Below are 17,655 nucleotides of genomic sequence, written 5' to 3'. Positions count from 1 at the left end.
TCAACCCGGGATTATGCAGGTCTATTACATTCGGCTTAAGGTTTCTGTCAAAATCTCTGCTCAGAGCAGTTCCACCCGGGCCTGCCAGAGGCTGGAAACTAAAGGAGGGACAGTGATCTCAGAATGGGACGGTCTAGGCACAGCTATGGGATGGTTTAAACCAAAGTACCGGAAACAAACGTCAGTGCATACAAATATAGGAAAGACTTGAATGATTAATCATTAATTGAAGTTTATGAGGATGCTAAGTGTAATAATAATAATAAAAGGATGAATGATGAATAATAAAATAATAATATAGTGAACTTTGCCCAAATGCTTGGTTAAAGCAACAAATGGTTTTCTTATTCACAAGAACAAGACAAACTGGTTTAGCACAAACACAAAACACATTAAGGAAGCCAAGCATCCACAATGTACTTCAATGGTGGTACTTAAGAACACTTCTAAACATCTTAAAAGCACTGCTTGCACCAAGAAGGCTTTAAAATACATTTCTACAGGGTTCCACACTTCCAAACCAAAGGCTTTTCCAGTCAAAACCAAGGGAGCGCTGTTTCTAACTAATGCTGACTAAACTGAAAATTACATCCGCTTTGATTTAGCATATAACCACTGGACCCTACATTGACAGAATAGTGTCATGCAGAAAGAACAAACCGTTCTCATTGCTCACCTTACTTCAAAAAGTATTGGCAAATAAAAGTTACGCCTGAAGCATAGTTATGGGATACCTAGACTTAATGCTTTCGCATGCTTTACTAAATCTGTGATCTTAAAGCAAAGCAAACGTTTTGATTCTTAAGCAAGCATGCCAAGATAATGCTTTTCAGCGAGTACTATCACTGCTACATTAACAGAGTATGATAAATGAGGAGATAAGGTCTATACAAAAATAAATTTGTGATAACTTTGTCGAATAGGTACGGAGAGTTTGAAAATGATCCAGTTAAGACACATACAAAACAGAATCAGACAAATTGGTACGAAAATATCACCACAGTATTGACTTGTATAAGACTTGCAAAAGCCAAGCGTTCATCTCATTTAACTGCGTTGAAAGTGCTTGTACAACATGGATTATTTACTAAATGTACGTACCTGTGCAAACGTGTATTATAACTGCGATAAAAAGCACGAATCCAATAACTCTCCCCGTCATGGTTCAAATATTCGCGTTTGGTGAGCTGTGTAATCCGCAATAATAATAATAATAATAATAATAATAATAATAATAAAAATTCAAATAAATCAGATTTTTGTGCGTTTCTGATCCTTCATAATATCCAACTGCAATGTGTTTCAGTTTTCCAGAATGCTTGAGTGTTCCGCAAATTTGCCTTTTTTTTTAAAGGTCCCCGTTAATCTGATAGTAATCCAGTTTATATGTGTTCAAAACACGCACTCCATGAGTCCAAAATGAATGAAAAGCTCGAAAAAAGTTTAAAGAAGCCTTGCAGGCTATTGAAATGACCCCCCAAAAATAATAATTCTGCAAGCGCAGAGTTGGTCACTTCGTATCCGCTGATCGCATCCCAAAAGATCCCATAGAAAGCCAGTGAAAAGAAACGAAGTCGAACACTTTCCCAAAGTTTTCAATGCAATAAGGTCCCCAGCCTAGAAAAGCGACCAATGTCACATCGTTCAGAAACAACGTGAATAAGTCATTTCTAACTCAGAAACTTCAGTTTCCATTGGAACAGCAGAAGCTGATGCTGAAGAATTTGCTGACTGAAGTCCATTGGATGTAGATCACTTCCACATTTCCATTGCTTTGTGAATGCAAATGTAATTCCAATAATTATCCTTTATTGTTTTCTCCTCTTCTTGCAGTTTTTCCCCTCAGTGTTTCAATATTTGGATCTATGCATTGAGATCCCCCGTCACTTCGGGCTGAGGGGATTTGAAACAACGGTACTTCATTCAAACTGCATGAATAGTAAACGGCATGGTATGTCCCAGGCTCCCCCTCCGAGGACTGAACAATGGATTGTTCCTTAGGAGAATCAACCTCAGTGTTGCCAGTTCCGCTTATAAGAGACTTGGGGATTATTTATTTTTCATAACGTATTTTAATATAAACATTGGGGGGAATTCCACAAAACGGATGCAATCTTCATTTTCTAAATGTATAAAAATTACTATAAAAATTAGTAACTAATAATGACTTGCATTTGTTTGATGCAAACATAGCAACACATTAAAGAGATTATCTAATAAAATGGTTTAAATCTTATAAAATAGTAAAAAAAAAATCACGTATTAAACTTAAAAGGATTAACCCATTGATGCTTCCATAATATTTCCACACAAGTCATTTCAATTATCTTATAAAAGGATACATTATTGAAAAGCCACTTCATTTCTAGCAGGGTGCACTTTAACTTAATATAGACTCAACGTGTATTTTCATGCGACTTTATCCTACAATGAAGCAGATGAATGAAATCAAGTAATTACATTCGTACAGATTTCTAGCTGGATCTGGCAACACTGATTAACCTCTTCAGCGCGGCTTCGCCTGTGAAAGAAACGGTTCCCCTCAAAGCAAGAGTCTGTTTGATCAAACTTTAATGAATTTACATTTTAAAAGGCATTCCCCGCTTTGGTGAAACAGAATAATTTGCTCTTAATTATTTTAAAAGCCGACGCGTTTATGTGGACTTTCGGGGTAGTTTATTTGCATATCTACTGGAAAGGCTGGATTCAAATTGGTTCGTGTGCGTGTTTGTCTGTCTTTATCTACAAAATTGCATTTGTTGACCTCATATGCCTCAATTAAGGTTGTGGTTTATTATAATTTTTTTTTCTGTTATACTTAAAAGATTTTAAAAAGCAGTGGCTGTAAAGAGATGTGTGGTTTTTCACATTCATCTGGCAGCCACGCCATACATAACCCAACACCGCCCTCTGCTGGTCTCAATACAATTCAAAAAGATACTTTGGAATATGAAATACACAGAAATGTGACCCTGGACCACAAAACCAACAATTTTTTGAAATTGAGATTTCTACATCATCTGAAAGCTGAATAAATAGTTTTCCATTGATGTATTGTTTGTTAGGATAGGACAATATTGAGCCAAGATACAACTATTTGAAAATCTGAGGGTGCAAAAAAATCTAAATATTGAGAAAATCGCTTTTAAAGTTGTCCAAATGAAGTTCTAAGGAATGCATATTACTACTCAAAAATGATTTTTTGATATATTTATGGTAGAAAATTTACAAAATATCTTCATGGAACATGATCTTTACTTAATATCCAAATGTTTTTTTGGCATAAAATTGATAATTTTGACCCATAAAATGCATTTTTAACTATTGCTACAAATATACCTGTGCTACATAAGACTGGCTTTGTGGTCCAGGGTCACAAATAAGACATACTTTTGTTCCTACAGCCCTGTTTTCCCTCACTGACCCTCTAAAGTTTAACACAAAGCTGTTTTTACCACAACTTCTTACAAAGCAAGAAATATTACTCTGAGCCACATCAGTAAATGCTCAAGTAAGGGTCAAATTCTGGAAATGCCCAGGAAGTTTGCCTTTTTAATATAGAGTAAATTAAAAAGCACAGGACAGTGAATAATTCCTTAATTGCTAAATACAATTTAACTGTGCTAAAGTAGAACTATTGCAAGTATACATTAGGTACACTTTAAATGTGTCCCATTTAAAGACTGTTCATATTTTAAGATAGTGACATTAAAACATATTTTATGATTAATATTAAGAACTGTGCATTGTGTACAAGAAGTACTTCAAATAAAGTTTAATTACAATTTTTATATCAGTAAGTCTCAAGTGATATGTCAGTTAATAGACTTGAACTATACTTAGTATAAAATAAAGGCATTTTAAATCTATTACTTTTTTTACTAAGGTTAATGTTTTGACTGTGACTCTTTTCAAAACCATTAAATAAATTCAATGGGAATTATGTAGTGAAGAAAAAAAATTATATATATATATATATATATATATATAATTTTTTGGACTTTTTACCACAAATACACTTTCTATTCCAAGTCATCCATTTAAAAAATGCATTCAAGTCTTTAGATTCAAAGATTTTTAACTTCACAAATAAAGGATTATCAAGCCTATGAAATAAACTCAATGGGAATTATGTACTAAAAAATAAATAAATAAATAAATAATACATATATATATATATATATATATATACATTTTTTTTAGACTTTTCAACACAAAAAACGTTGAATCTAAAGACTTGAATGCATTTTTTAAATGGATGACTTGGAATAGAAAGGTTTTTAACTTCGTGAATAAAGATATTAACATCCGACCATCTGAAACAAATTCAGTCCAGTGTGTCTAATCTTTCCACTGGTAGTATGCCAAACAAAAACCCCACAATAACCTAAAAAACACAGTGCAGGCTTAGCTCTAAACTACAAAACCACAGTCCATTCACATCAATCTCAAATCCCATCACCAAAGTTCTCGACCTTCACCAGTCCAGAGTTGTGTCAAACATCCTGATATACTAGTGGCAGTTATATTTCGAGGAGACAGAAGAGTGCGTCCAACATCCGAGCCAAATATCCATCCTTCACCTGTCCTCTAAGAACACCCAAGGACAGCCAAACTACAATTCTCCCGTTCCTCTACATCAAACCTCCTGTGTAGCGTTTCCAAAACAAAAACAAAAAAACCCTGAGCTCATTGATTTAACATTGTTCATTTGAGCACTAAACCCTCATCAAAAGAGTTCAACATTTCTCAGCAGCATGAAACAGCTTGTACAGCGATTTTAAATCAGTGTACAACACATAAAACTCCAGGCATAATTCAGTGCTAATCTAACCCTCATGTATGCATTTATTGCGAACTTACTCTGGAAGACCTGGTAGCATTTATGCGCCTTGCTGTTGTGATGACGAGGTGTCGTTGGGCCACGATGGGCTCCTAGCGAGCTTCCTCGTAGATGCTTACACCAATGGTTTGATGGGTTCCTGAGGCTCGCATGGCGGGGGACTCCTGGAGTTCCTCCATGTTGGACGCCCATCATGACGAACATTGCCAAAACACAAACGACCAGAGCGATGGGCTCCATGGTGGATGCTTTCTGAACGTATTAGATTATCTTCAAGCTTGCCAAATGATTCTGCTAAATGAATATCTACATTAACACACCAACCTTCCTTCATCAGACGACTTTCTAGGATCCAAACGTTATCCATAAAAACAATCCATTATGTATTAAATCTCAATCTTCCCAAAAACCAAACCAAACCTCCTGATTCCCTGTCATGAAGGGTTTATTTCTTATCTTGCCACATGATGGAACTTTTTTAATGCGCCAAGCGCAAACCGAGACACTATAGGTAATATGGTCAGCGAGGACCACTCCCCTTTTTTGGATTTCAATATCTTACACATAATAACCTTTATCCTGTTTGCGCTGTTTGATATTCAAAGCCAGGTTTGGAGGATGTTCTCTCTATTCTTGTGATGTCTCTGTGTGGGTAAGAGAAAAAGGGGTCCCTTTCGGGACTCCATGCTGGGGCGTCTCTTTCAACGTGGATGGACCCCCCTCATCAACCCTGGGCTGTATCGGTATGGGGGCGAGGGTTTGACACACGCAGTGAGCGAGAGAGAAACACATTCCCTTTCCCCCTGACTAAGACTATTTTACGCCTCCTTTTCAAGCAGCATCACCTAACAAAACAGCGCAGGCTAAAACAAAAACATTCTCCAAGAACAATACTCCCCATAGAGAGAAGAAAAGCTCGCTTTCCAAACATGAAAGAGGAAAATGTCACATTTTTATCGCAACGGGGGGTAGTGCATCTTGGGATTTTATTCAAGAAAGCTTGGGCGAGATTTGAGGGGTGTTTTGCAGATTTGTTTGTTCACACTGCAATAACCGGATAAAACCAAAAATCTGATCACTTTTGGATTCTGGCGGTTTCACGGTTTATAACGTTTTTTGTTTTTCCCTGACTGTCTTTTATATCTAACAGTTGCAGAGCCACAACATTTTAATCAAGATCTAAACATGTTAGATGTAGCATGAGCAGTTTTTGATGTAAATTAGGTTGTATAATTTCAAAATTATCTGTAAAGCAAAAACATAACGGTCTGACGTTAGCTTTTTGAAATTATAATACAAAATTTAAAGCTCCAAGCAGCGTTGAAAAGGCCCTCGCATCTGGGCTCACCGCCACCCGGTGGCTTTAAGATATATAGGAACATAGGAAGAATATGTCAAAGTCATATATATGTGCCAAACTTCCGCCATTACTATAGCTGAATATTGACATGGAGATGTCTTCAAGCCAGGACTATGAAGTTTGGTGCAGATTAAACATGGTATGTTTGAGTTAGTGTAAACCATGACATATTCTGTTGCCAACAGATGGCGCTATGATTATAACTAATATTTGCCTTTAGATGTGTTCAGGCCAGGACTCTTATCAAACGTATGAAGCTTGTGGCTGATCAGATATTGTATGGCTGAGTTTTAACAACTTTGTTTTCCATAACGAAACATCAAACTTTGTCAGTCCAGCAGACACGCCCTTTAACGAAAACTCAAGATCTTCGCAATTTAACATTGCAAAGGCCTTTAGAGTAGACTGACCAAATATAATGTTGATGTCAATGAATCGCTATGAGGAGTTTGTTATAGCATAAAACATGACACTTCCTGTTGCCAGCAGGTGGTGCTATGACTAACTATAACTAAATATGGGCATGTATTCAGGACAGGACTGTTATCAAACATTGTTTTGGAGCAGATCGGACATTGTATGCCTGAATTATAACAACTTCCTGTTTCATGGCGAAACATCGAAGTTCATCAGGCCGCCATGGATACGCCCTTCAACGAAAACTCTAGATCTTTGTAATTTAACGTCACAAAGGGCTATAGATTACACTGACTAAATTTGGTGTTGATCAATTTAAATCTCTAGGAGACTGCCTGAAAAAAGAAAAAACGGCACAAAACTTGCAGAGAAAATTAAAAATAACAGACTTCCTGTTGGGTTTGGACTTCGTACCGAAGAACTTTTTTGTAGGTATTGGTGTGTTACATGTGTCTACCGAATTTCATACACGTATGTGAAACATGGGTCGAGGGGCACCTCGTTGAAATGTTATAGGTGGCGCTATCGAGCCATTTTGCCACAGCCATTTCTGAAACCCATGTCAGATATGATTTTTCAGCCCTTTCGGCATGTATGCAAAGTTTCATGAGTTCAAGCATGTTTAGGCCTTCAAAAATGCAACTCTATGACAATAGGTGGCGGTTATTCACCTTATTCAACGTGGAAGTAAGCCGTTTTCTGTGAATGTGCGAGACGTTCGGTTCATTAGCCGCTATAGGGAAATGGCAAGAAGAATAACGAAGTGCAGTAAATGGTAAAACTGTCTGCACTACAAACCAGTGTGCTCATAATTAAGATAATACATTACAATAATACGATAAGACTCGCCAATTTGCAATATCAAGCAGCAAAACAAGCTGTTTTGTAAAGCTAAAAATAGCTAGAGGCAGATGAGACGCATAAAATTTACGAATGGATGCGCCCACTCTTATGGGAAGAAAAAGGTTTTCAGAGGATTCCAATATTATCCTCTACCACTCCTGCCAAAAAGTTTTCAAATGTTGTCCTTGGAAACAAAATCATGTTTATTTACCTAAGTTACAGACTTCATTTAAAATTCTGTATTCTATGCTAAAGCTTCCTTTTCAATCCATGTGCTGAAAACATAAGAGAACTGGGTTTCCTACCTTTTATATTGACACATTACAAAATGATTATCTATACTTAAAAGATTTTCTATTCTAAACCATTGTAAGATGACTGTGGTTGACGTCTTTAGAGAAAATGTTTTCCTAATCCCATAAAAACTCTTACAGTCATCGTTTTCCAAAAAACAACGGACAAAGGGAAAAAAGATAATCTCAGCGATCATCAAGAAAAAGTTGGCAGGAAGATACAAATCATCTGCAGTGTCACCATGTTAACCCAGCTATAATGAAAGACAGCAAATCATCTAAGTGAAGTACAAGAACACAGATCACACAGCTATCTGAGCAGCTCCATACGGGCACTGACAAATCAGTTCGGACCTCAGATGAGGAGTGAATCCTGTGAGGACGTCGCTGAGCTTCTGCCCTTAGACCTCTGACACGAGGCCACACTGGCTGGGAAACACTGTGGGGCGCTAAGTGCCACCCTGTCATTCCCAGAGATTCCTCCAAGCAGAAAACTTCCGTGACTTGTCAGCCTGGCTAAGAAACAACCAAGCTAGGTTCAGGGCGATCTCTCAGGACATCTTCAGCGCAAGTGTTGTCACTGGGAAAGAATGTCTCACGGAGGGCCATCTGGGTTGCAACCAGGATACGGTTCAACCGCAGATGCACATTAAAACATCAACAGAAAAAAGTGCTTTTAATCAATGCTGAGAAGAGGTGAGGCACAACAAAGCTACAAACATTTCAATATAATGCAAAAATACATCCGTCCGGAAAGCGCACAAAGAATGAAGGATTAGAATAGCACGAAACCAGCATAAAAAGGACATTCTCTTCATTCATTACAAACCCTGTGTTGTGCCTTCAGACATGGGGGTGGATGGGTTGAGGGGCGAGCTGAACAAATCTGTTCAGCTGAACAAATCTGTTTCTGTTTTGCCATTCAGAGAGGCCCTCCATGCAGAACCCTGCCACAACTAACATTACAAGAAAAAAAGACAGACGGCAAAATGAGGGAAGTGCAAAAGAACGCGAGAGCTTTGTATTACGCCGCAATTGGGAGACACAAAACTTGGCTAGCGGGTAAACAGGCTGTTGCGTTTCCGCTCGCTTGCATGGGCTGAATCCTCTTTAGCACCCAGTATCTTTTCAAGAGACTGAGACTACCATTGGGATTGAGAATTGTGAAGATCGCAATTAAAAAACTGCATTGGTAAAACAACCAGACTGAACTAGTTATGTGGTTTCACATATCCTGACATTGAGCCTACCTCTACGACATCTAATTTGCACAATGCCATGCACGAGTGCACCAGGAGTAACAGGCCGACAGGATCCAGATACATTAACAAAGAAACAATGGTGTTTCGGATGACTATGGGACTTTTCAGCTTGTCCCAATCTCTAACTAGCCTCATCAAAAAGAAGCACGTCCCCCTGCTCTCCCCGTATCCTTTATGCAGACTGGCAAGAACAAGATGCATTGTGTTTTCATGCTTAATTGGCTTAATTGGTTTACTGGCTGGAGAGGCTTAAATGAAAGGAGAAGCTGTCTAAGAGAAATCGAGCCAAGTAGCTCCTTTGTCTTTGGCTTCCATGTGCCCTCCCCACCTTCGCAACGGGGGATTCGACCAATCGGTGCCTCGCAAGCTGTTGGACAAGACCCTCACCAGCAGTCCTGCTGAATTATTAACGCAGCCCCGCAGAGCAGGAGCGGGAACAAACCTGGGGAACTTTACACTACACTGCAGCAAGGACAACTCGATATTCCTTAATCAAAGCATATGTATCTTGAGTAATGATTAAAACATGACTGTGCAGGAAGAACAAGTGGCACTTTTGCTGATTGTTCCCACATTACCCTTGATAAAAACAGGGTTTACAGCACCAACAAAAAAAAAAAAAGTCAAATTAAGGGACAAGTTCACTTTCAGAATAAAAATGTTTTTGTCTTCAGTAAAAAAGAAATTAAGGTTTTCCATTCCAGGACTTCTCCTCCATATAGTGGGCTTTAATGGTGGCCAACGGGTTGAAGGTCCAAATGCAGTTTCAGTGCCGCTTCAAAGGGCTCTACATTGATCCCAGCTGAGGAACAAGGGTCTTATCTAGCAAAACGATTGGCCATTTTTTAAAACAATAAAATGTATATACTTTGTAATCACAAATGCTTATGAAGACACCCTTTAAAAAAAGGTTGTACAACAATGTTGGACGATTGTGAAGTTGGAGGTGAACATTTTTATTCTGGAATTGAACTTCTCCTTTTACTGACAATCTTTGGGAGAATGTCATCACATGCCAACACGCAAGAGTTGTGCTTCTAAAGTTTTGATTGCCTTTGCAAAGGTGCGATTTCTGACATTTGCCTCCATCTGTTTTCCAGCTCTCAAAAACCCAAGATGTCGCATTTAATTCAGCACCAGAAAATTGAGTCTCAAATGCAGTCTAAAATATTCATTCTAATAGAGTGAAGCTAGTATGGCTTTTGACTGGTTAGAATGACTCAACCGGAGATGCAAAATATTGAAAACCCTGCACTTCATTTTGATTTGATTTATTTAGGATTGCACCCAGTGCTTCCTTCTGATTTACAGAGAAACTGGCTTATTCTTGAGCATTTACTTTCCAAATCACATTGACGTACAAAAACATCTGCTACTGCATGTGTAAATTCATATATTTCTCTCAAGTGGATTTGTTTGCACCACAAACGGCTGGATTTACAACATGTTTGACATGGCCTAACACCTGGAACTCACATGTGAGATAGATCTCGGCAGTAATGGCCAAAAAAAAGTTACCTTTTTTTTTACCTCACTCTCCTTCCCACATGCTCTAACGTTCAACTTCTTACATTCCCTCTCTCACGTCCTCTGCTTTTAAAAGCACGTCCTTCCTCCGACAGAAACACCGCAAGGGTTCTTTCTGTCTCCCTGTTGCCGTCAGCTGCCAAAACACGCAGGTTGCAGCGATGAGCACTATAAATATGATGTACAGCTTATGCGGTGCCACTGACCTCACAACACGTGCCGAAGGAGTGCGGGGGAGCAGGTGCCATGCAGATTTATGACACTCTGCGAGAACTTTCACCCTCTGCGTACTCTCATGCCCCAGCGAGCAGAGAGTCCGGCCTGTGATGACTGAACACATTCACTCCTCCATGGCAAAACAGCATGTGGGAGAAATACATTGTTTGGATGCACTTTCATAACATTGCCTGTGGCAACTTGGCACTGCTGAAAGTTCTCCAGCCACCCCCTTGTTTGGGAAGTTTTGGAGAGTTTTTAAAGTACTGTTGTTGAGATACCCAAGGATTTTTTGGTGATTTTCTGCCGTATTCAAATAAACTGATGGGGGTTGTCATTTCTGTGGAAATTGCGTTTTAAATATAGCACTGCTACTGAATGGCTAGTCGGATGCACATCAGAATTTTTTTCTAAGCTAGAAATGTCAGCATTTCTGAATATGCTGGTTTGGAACCAGCAGGAGTTTTTTCAAATCTGCCAATTGAGTGCAAACTCATTTGACAGTCATGAGGGGACCATATGGACCTCCAGACTCAACACAAAAAGGGGGGCGTCGAACTTTCTTTTTCTGCTCGTCTTTTTTCCCTTCAGGAAAGTGCATTACGACTCGAGCTTAAAAACGACTACTACTTTGGAATTTTGAAAGCCACTTAATTTTGTGTACCAAATGGCGCCTAGCTAGCACTTGGCAACGACAAGACTATTTTGTATTCCCTCACCCGTACTAATCTCAGCTGCAATAATAAACAAATTTAAATTCTTTATCCCGTGCCAAACAGACATGTTGTAGAATAATGAGAACCTCAGCACCACCAGCTTCTTATCTCCAACTAGTCCTCTCCTTTCATCCTCCACAGCACTCCAGTCGCTCTTGACAGAATTAGCCTGGTTCGGCATTGAGAGTTTAGCCTGATGGCCCTATTTCCTGGGACACGGGTCGAGTTAAGCTCCAGGATTTGTGATGAAAAGAGATTGGATGGGGGAAAACGAATACAAGAAGTGCCCACATCCTCTCCTCTTGTGGAGAAAACCCTCTGGTTGACTGCGGTGAAGGTAATTACATCTCAAGTGGGATCGGACCTAAAGGAAGGACCCGTATTTGCCATGTTTTCCACCCTGGGGAGAAGCGAACGCTTTGTGGGGAATATGCTTTGTGGATAAGCTCCATTGTAAGAGTGCTTGTGTTCTATGAGGGGTGGAAAAATTTAACCCCGAACGTGTGGGAGATTTGCATTTGCACGTCCCGAGGCAAAAATCATGGCCCTTATAATACAAGGCATTAGAAAGGCGGCCATACTAATGACTGTGGGGCCTTCAAGGTCAGGACTCTAGGCCTTAACAGGACCCCATAATGAGGATGCACGGGAGATGGGACTAATTCAGTCTCAGACTGTCACGTCCAGACAACCAGGTGCATATGGAACCACCGCAGACAAGTTTGATGCAGCATGTGATGCATGAAGACTACATATCACAAACAGATTCTTTATCATACCACCCCAAACATAGCTTTTCATTCTATTTCAGATTCAATCTTCGATAAGGGTAAAGCTTTCATGGCATACATTTGAAATGCCAAAGATGTCCAGACAAACATTTGCTGTGCTGACCTTCAATTTTCCTATTTCTCTACAATCTCTGTTCCAAAAAGTTGGAAAAAAATAGCCTGTCAGTGCTCTCACACGAGATCTGTTTGCCTTCACAAACATCACCAATGTGATGCATCTTTGATGCTCGTTTTTGAGACTAAGAGCTTTTGAGACGGAACTACATGGTTATTATTTGCACAAAAGTAGTCTACAAAGATTACAGCTCTGTTGGAAACTCTATTCAACTGTCTTGTTGCATACTACTTGCTAGGGCTGGATGATTAATCAAAAAGTAATCGAAAAATTCCTCAGGTCGGTTTTTTAATACTTTCCCATTAAAAACATACTACCGCGTGTGTTGTCTGCGCTAAACAGATGTGTATGAGCATTGTACTCATGTCTTTTGTAGAATCTCGCACATGAGTGGCATGTTCAAGGGTGTTTTCACACTTGTCATGTTTGGTTCGATTAAAACGAACTCTATTAGTGTGGTTCATTTGAGTAAGTGTGAACACTGCCATCCGAACCCTGATGCGCGCCAAACAAGCGGACCAAGACCCATCTTTTCAGCGGTCTCGGTCTGCTTGTTTGGTGCGCACCGGGGTTTGGATGGCAGTGTTCACACTTACTCAAATGAACTGCACTAATAGAGTTCCAAACGAACTTTGGTGCGGTTCTAATTAAATATGAATGCAACAAGAACCAAATACTTCTAAACGAACCAAAAACAGAAAGTAATGACAAGATGCAACACTATGTAACATGATTTCACGTAGAGAACAAGCGGTGTATCCAGAACAAAATGAGCAGAGGGCAAACAGAGAGCAATGAGGGGGTAAAGTGCCTTGTATGAGCTTTTGTGAGTTTGCAGGTGGTGAAAATAAAATCAAATACACAAAACAATGAGCGCGTTTAGTGCAGCGGATGACATTAGGTGTATTCAACTTAAAGCGGTGCTGATCAGACCGATCAGTGAATACTTTGATGTCATACACCCGTTGAACATACCTTTTCCTTTCGTTTGAAGTGTTCTGTCATGAAATATGTTGTTAGAACCAACCAATCAGGATGTGAACGTATCACTATTCCTTTAGGTTTGGCATCTTTAAGTTCAATGTCAAAGTTGCCATTGTGAACGCCAAGCGGACCAGGACCAAATGTATCATTTTGCTTTTTGGTCTGGACCAAATGAACCGAACAATCCAAACTACAAGTGTGAACACACCACGCTGTGTCGAGTTAATAGAATTTAAATTTTTACATGCATCGCCGCTCATCAATGTCAGTTCCAAAACAATGGACCAATCAGAAGATGAAGGAGGCGGGGAAAGCATTGCACGCTTTTGTTTACGGCAACTTTTGTGTTTGACGGCAACATGGTGGAGTAGGCATTCTGTGCTGTGCTTTTTTGAAACGATTCCTGAGCGCCGCATCACGCATTTAGACACAAAGACATGTTCTGTGTGAATAAGTAAAAACCTAGTGTAAATAATTGCACATATAAAGTGACAGGACAAGATCGCTGAGAGGAAGATCACATGCAACAGCGATCATGACTCAATCGTTAATTAATCGTAATCGAGGTAAAACGTTTATGTAACAAGGTTTTTATTATATGTCATATCGCACAGCCCTACTACTTAGATAGTCAACTTTCTATGCCAACATACTAACTGAAACGGAACATCCTAAGATGACTTGGACTCTGGAACATTCTACATACACAGAAACGTGATGCACAATTGATTTCAAAACAGATGATACAAGAGAAGGTATAAGATATATAGGAAAAAAATATTTAGATGTATAGCAGATAAACTATTTAAACTATTATTGGTCCATATTGAAACAATTACAATTGTAATCAACATTTTTAATGCCAATGAAAGAACTAAACGATTAAAAAATGTCCACAACAACACTCTAACTGTACCTTTTTTGTACCACAGTTAGGCAGGCAATAAGTATCATCTGTACTGTATCTCTGTCCTTGTGAGATGGCGAAAGACTGAGAGTGCTCTCTTGAGGCTGTAGTGTCATTCTCTATGCTCTATACCAGCTATTCTCATCTTCCACTGGATCACCCACGTAGCTGAAGCCGCCTTTTCACTTATCGACTTGTTTCTCCAGTGAAGGTCAGAATGTTAGCAAGCTTTCTCCAAACATAACACCACACACACACTTGCAGGAGATTCTCTGCTCTGGCCCCCAGGGCCCCTAGAAGGTGAACTCTATTTCCACTTAAGCAAAAAGGGTCAGGGATCTTCTCTCACCGATTGACTCATCTCATCTGAGTGCATTTAATCTGCAAATTGAGGTTCTGGCTGACTCTACTCCTTTATGTCACAAGCGTCAGAACGTTTGAGGCTTATCTCCTGAAAATAACATAGAAAGGGTGTCCAATTTCCACGGCTTGACTTGAGTAACATTTGTTAAGAATATGAACGGTTTATAAATGGGAAAACCTCACTCAATACAGATGCACCAACAAACTTAAGGTCAAGGTTATGCAAAGTCCATGGAAATCCAGGCGCAATAAGAGACCTGCCATGATTGGATCCGAAACAGGTCTACATAAAAAAAACTTCATGTTATCACCAGACAAGCCTTTATTTATCTTACAAAAATGTCAAAAGTTTATGGAAGAGATGAAATGACACCCACAATGAAGCAAACACGTTACTTAAAGAAGTTATCTGAGAGAACCCCTATTGCAGTAGTATTTTTAGGTAAGAAGTAAGAAGCAGTACCTGTGTAGCCCAGAGAGTTGTCGTCATCATGTTCAGCAGTGGGGGCCTCTGTGGCCCTATTGCTAGTCCCCTCCTGAGTCCCCGTGTCTGTTGGAAGCAACACAGACTCTGAGTCCTCAAGCAAAGAGTATTGGGCCAACGGCGACATGGTAGCGCCACAGTATCCCTGATACCAAAAGATGAGCAGTACTAGGCTCTGCAGACAATTGCAACCTCTGAACTGCATTTTAATGTCAGGAAACAGTTCAAACTTCTCAAAAACTCCAAGGTGTTAATCAATTGTTAGCCATTAATCCATTGGAGAATCCAGAGCGCAAGTCCTAAACAAGGCGTTTTCCTTCTCTTCACAGGCCTGAAGAGCCCTGAACATCTACGTGTATGTCTAAGGAGTGACAATGTGTGCCCTCTTGCAGCACATGGGCAACTAGGACGACCCAACTGCAAAGTCACTGACACACACCCTATTTAGCTCTATATACAGTCATTGACTAAACTAATTCCCCAATCAGCGCATGTCTCTTTTCTGGAAAATGCACTGACAGCCCTCCTCTACGCCTGGTTTAGAAAGGGAGGACCGGGCAGGGGGTGTGGCAGATGCCCCCCATCATGGCGAAGTGTGGGATAAATCAGAATGGAGCCATGCCCACTTCCATTGTTGGGCACTGACAGGGGGTTAATTTGGGATGAGGGGAGGTGAAGGGGCCTGTTTAATATAAAGGGGGTCAGAATGGGCCAGATGATTGGGAAGCATCCTGTCAGGACCGTCATGGCTGTGAATGAAGATTGGCATCATTTACGGAGATAAAACGCCAGACAGGCAAAACAAAAGCGAAGTCATTGGAGAGCACTTAGGGCTCGGGGAAGTGTGACCACTGTCTGTCCTTTCGTTCACCCTGCCGCTAGAGCTCTTGCTAATGCTTTGACATTTTAAAGTCGTAATAAGGTGCGTGAATGATTTTCAGCAGAATTCAAATGCTTATTTCATGACTTGGGCCACGTTAGCTAGCACTTCTGTTGATGCATTTAATGAAATGGCACTTTTAGCCAGCTATATGCTGAGATGGCAGATTCTCAACAAACACCTCGCTCAGTACGTTCACAGCATCTCAAGGTCGTGACCGTCACGAGACTGTTGGCTAGCTTGTGTTGGAAGCATTGAAGCAGTCCAAATACAACATTTTTACACTTTAAGCAATGTTGAAGGACCAACCTGATCTCATGACGAAAATGTACCTGCGGGAACTTTATCCCAAGACGTGAAATACATACATCGATAGTATGAACAAAAGCGAATGTGACTTAAAATGCAATTGCAATGCAAGCACGCAGTTTTAGTGTGTTTTTTGATCTCTCATCTTTTTGTCTCATCTCTCAGCTCTTTCATCGTGAGTCATGTTTTTTCACACGATTTATACCCAAGGATTCCACATCCTAAGTTCAATTCTGTGACGGCTGAGCTACCGGAGCTTGTTCAACCGGAAAGCGAAATATGGAGGTGTAATCATAGCTGTGTACAAAAATGATTACAAGTGCTCGCTGTTTTACCGCCTCTAGTGTTCATTTCTGTTGGAAACTGCAGCGATATGTACTTATTGGTACGTGTTTTGTATCTTGCGAAAAAGTTCCCAAAGGTACGTTTTCACCATGACTCAGATTTTCAACAAACACCTTGCTGAGTACGTTCACAGGATTTCAAGGTTGTGACCATCACAAGTCTCTTGGCTAGCTTGTGTTGGAAGCATTCACAAAGTCAAAATACAACATTTTTACACTTTTAGCAAAGTAAAGGACCAACCTGATCTCATGACGAAAATGTACCTGTGGGAACTTTTTCACAAGACGTGAAATACATACCGCCATGTACGTTTCGTGAGATATTCGTTGTGAACTGTCTACTGAGTGGCACTAAAGAGTGTTAATTTTGTCCCCGTAACAGATGAACATACATATGGTGGCGTTGGTTTTGTACGTCAACACAGTTCTGACTCTGTCTGTTGAGTGGCTTTATGATTCTAATGCTCTATGAAGTTTTAAAATAGTGTACTATCTGCACTACTCCCAAACCTACCCGATAGTATAAACAAAAGCGAATGTGACGTAAAAATGCAATCGCAAACATGGCGTTTTAGCTTGTTTTTCAAAAAACCTACCTGATAGTATAAACAAAAGTAAATGTGACGTTAAAACACAATTGGAAGTTTTAGCATGTTTTTTGATCTCTCATCTTTCAGCTCTTTCATCATGAGTCAAGTTTTTCCACACGATTTGTACCCAAGGATTCCACATCCTAAGTTCAATTCTGTGATGGCTGAGCTACTGAGCAAGCTTGTTACATGCGGAAAGCCAAACATATGGAGGAGTAATCATGAAAACGATTACAAGTGCTTGCTGTTGGAAACTGCAGTGTTATGTACTTATTGGTACGTGTTTTGTATCTTGCGAAAAAGTTCGCAAAGGTACGTTTTCGCCATGACTCAGATTTTCAGCAAACACCTTGCTGAGTGCATTCACAGCATCTCAAGGTCGTGACCATCACAACACTGTTGGCTAGCTTG

The 17,655-nt window shown here is 39.9% G+C and overlaps 1 protein-coding gene across 1 annotated transcript in view; it reads right to left on the bottom strand.

Moving 5' to 3' along the window:
- The window catches only part of robo1 (roundabout, axon guidance receptor, homolog 1 (Drosophila)), a 352,432-nt gene that overhangs the window by 199,871 nt on the left and 134,906 nt on the right, over window positions 1–17,655 (bottom strand). The window contains exon 3 of the mRNA XM_073818325.1: window positions 15,101–15,187. Coding sequence (XP_073674426.1) covers window positions 15,101–15,187 — 87 coding nt within the window. The remainder of the gene's footprint in view (window positions 1–15,100; window positions 15,188–17,655) is intronic.

The sequence above is a fragment of the Garra rufa genome, chromosome 14 (assembly GCF_049309525.1).
Source record: "Garra rufa chromosome 14, GarRuf1.0, whole genome shotgun sequence".
NCBI lineage: Eukaryota > Metazoa > Chordata > Actinopteri > Cypriniformes > Cyprinidae > Garra > Garra rufa.
Note: the sequence above shows the minus strand (reverse complement) of the source record. Positions and strands in the feature narration are given on the sequence as shown.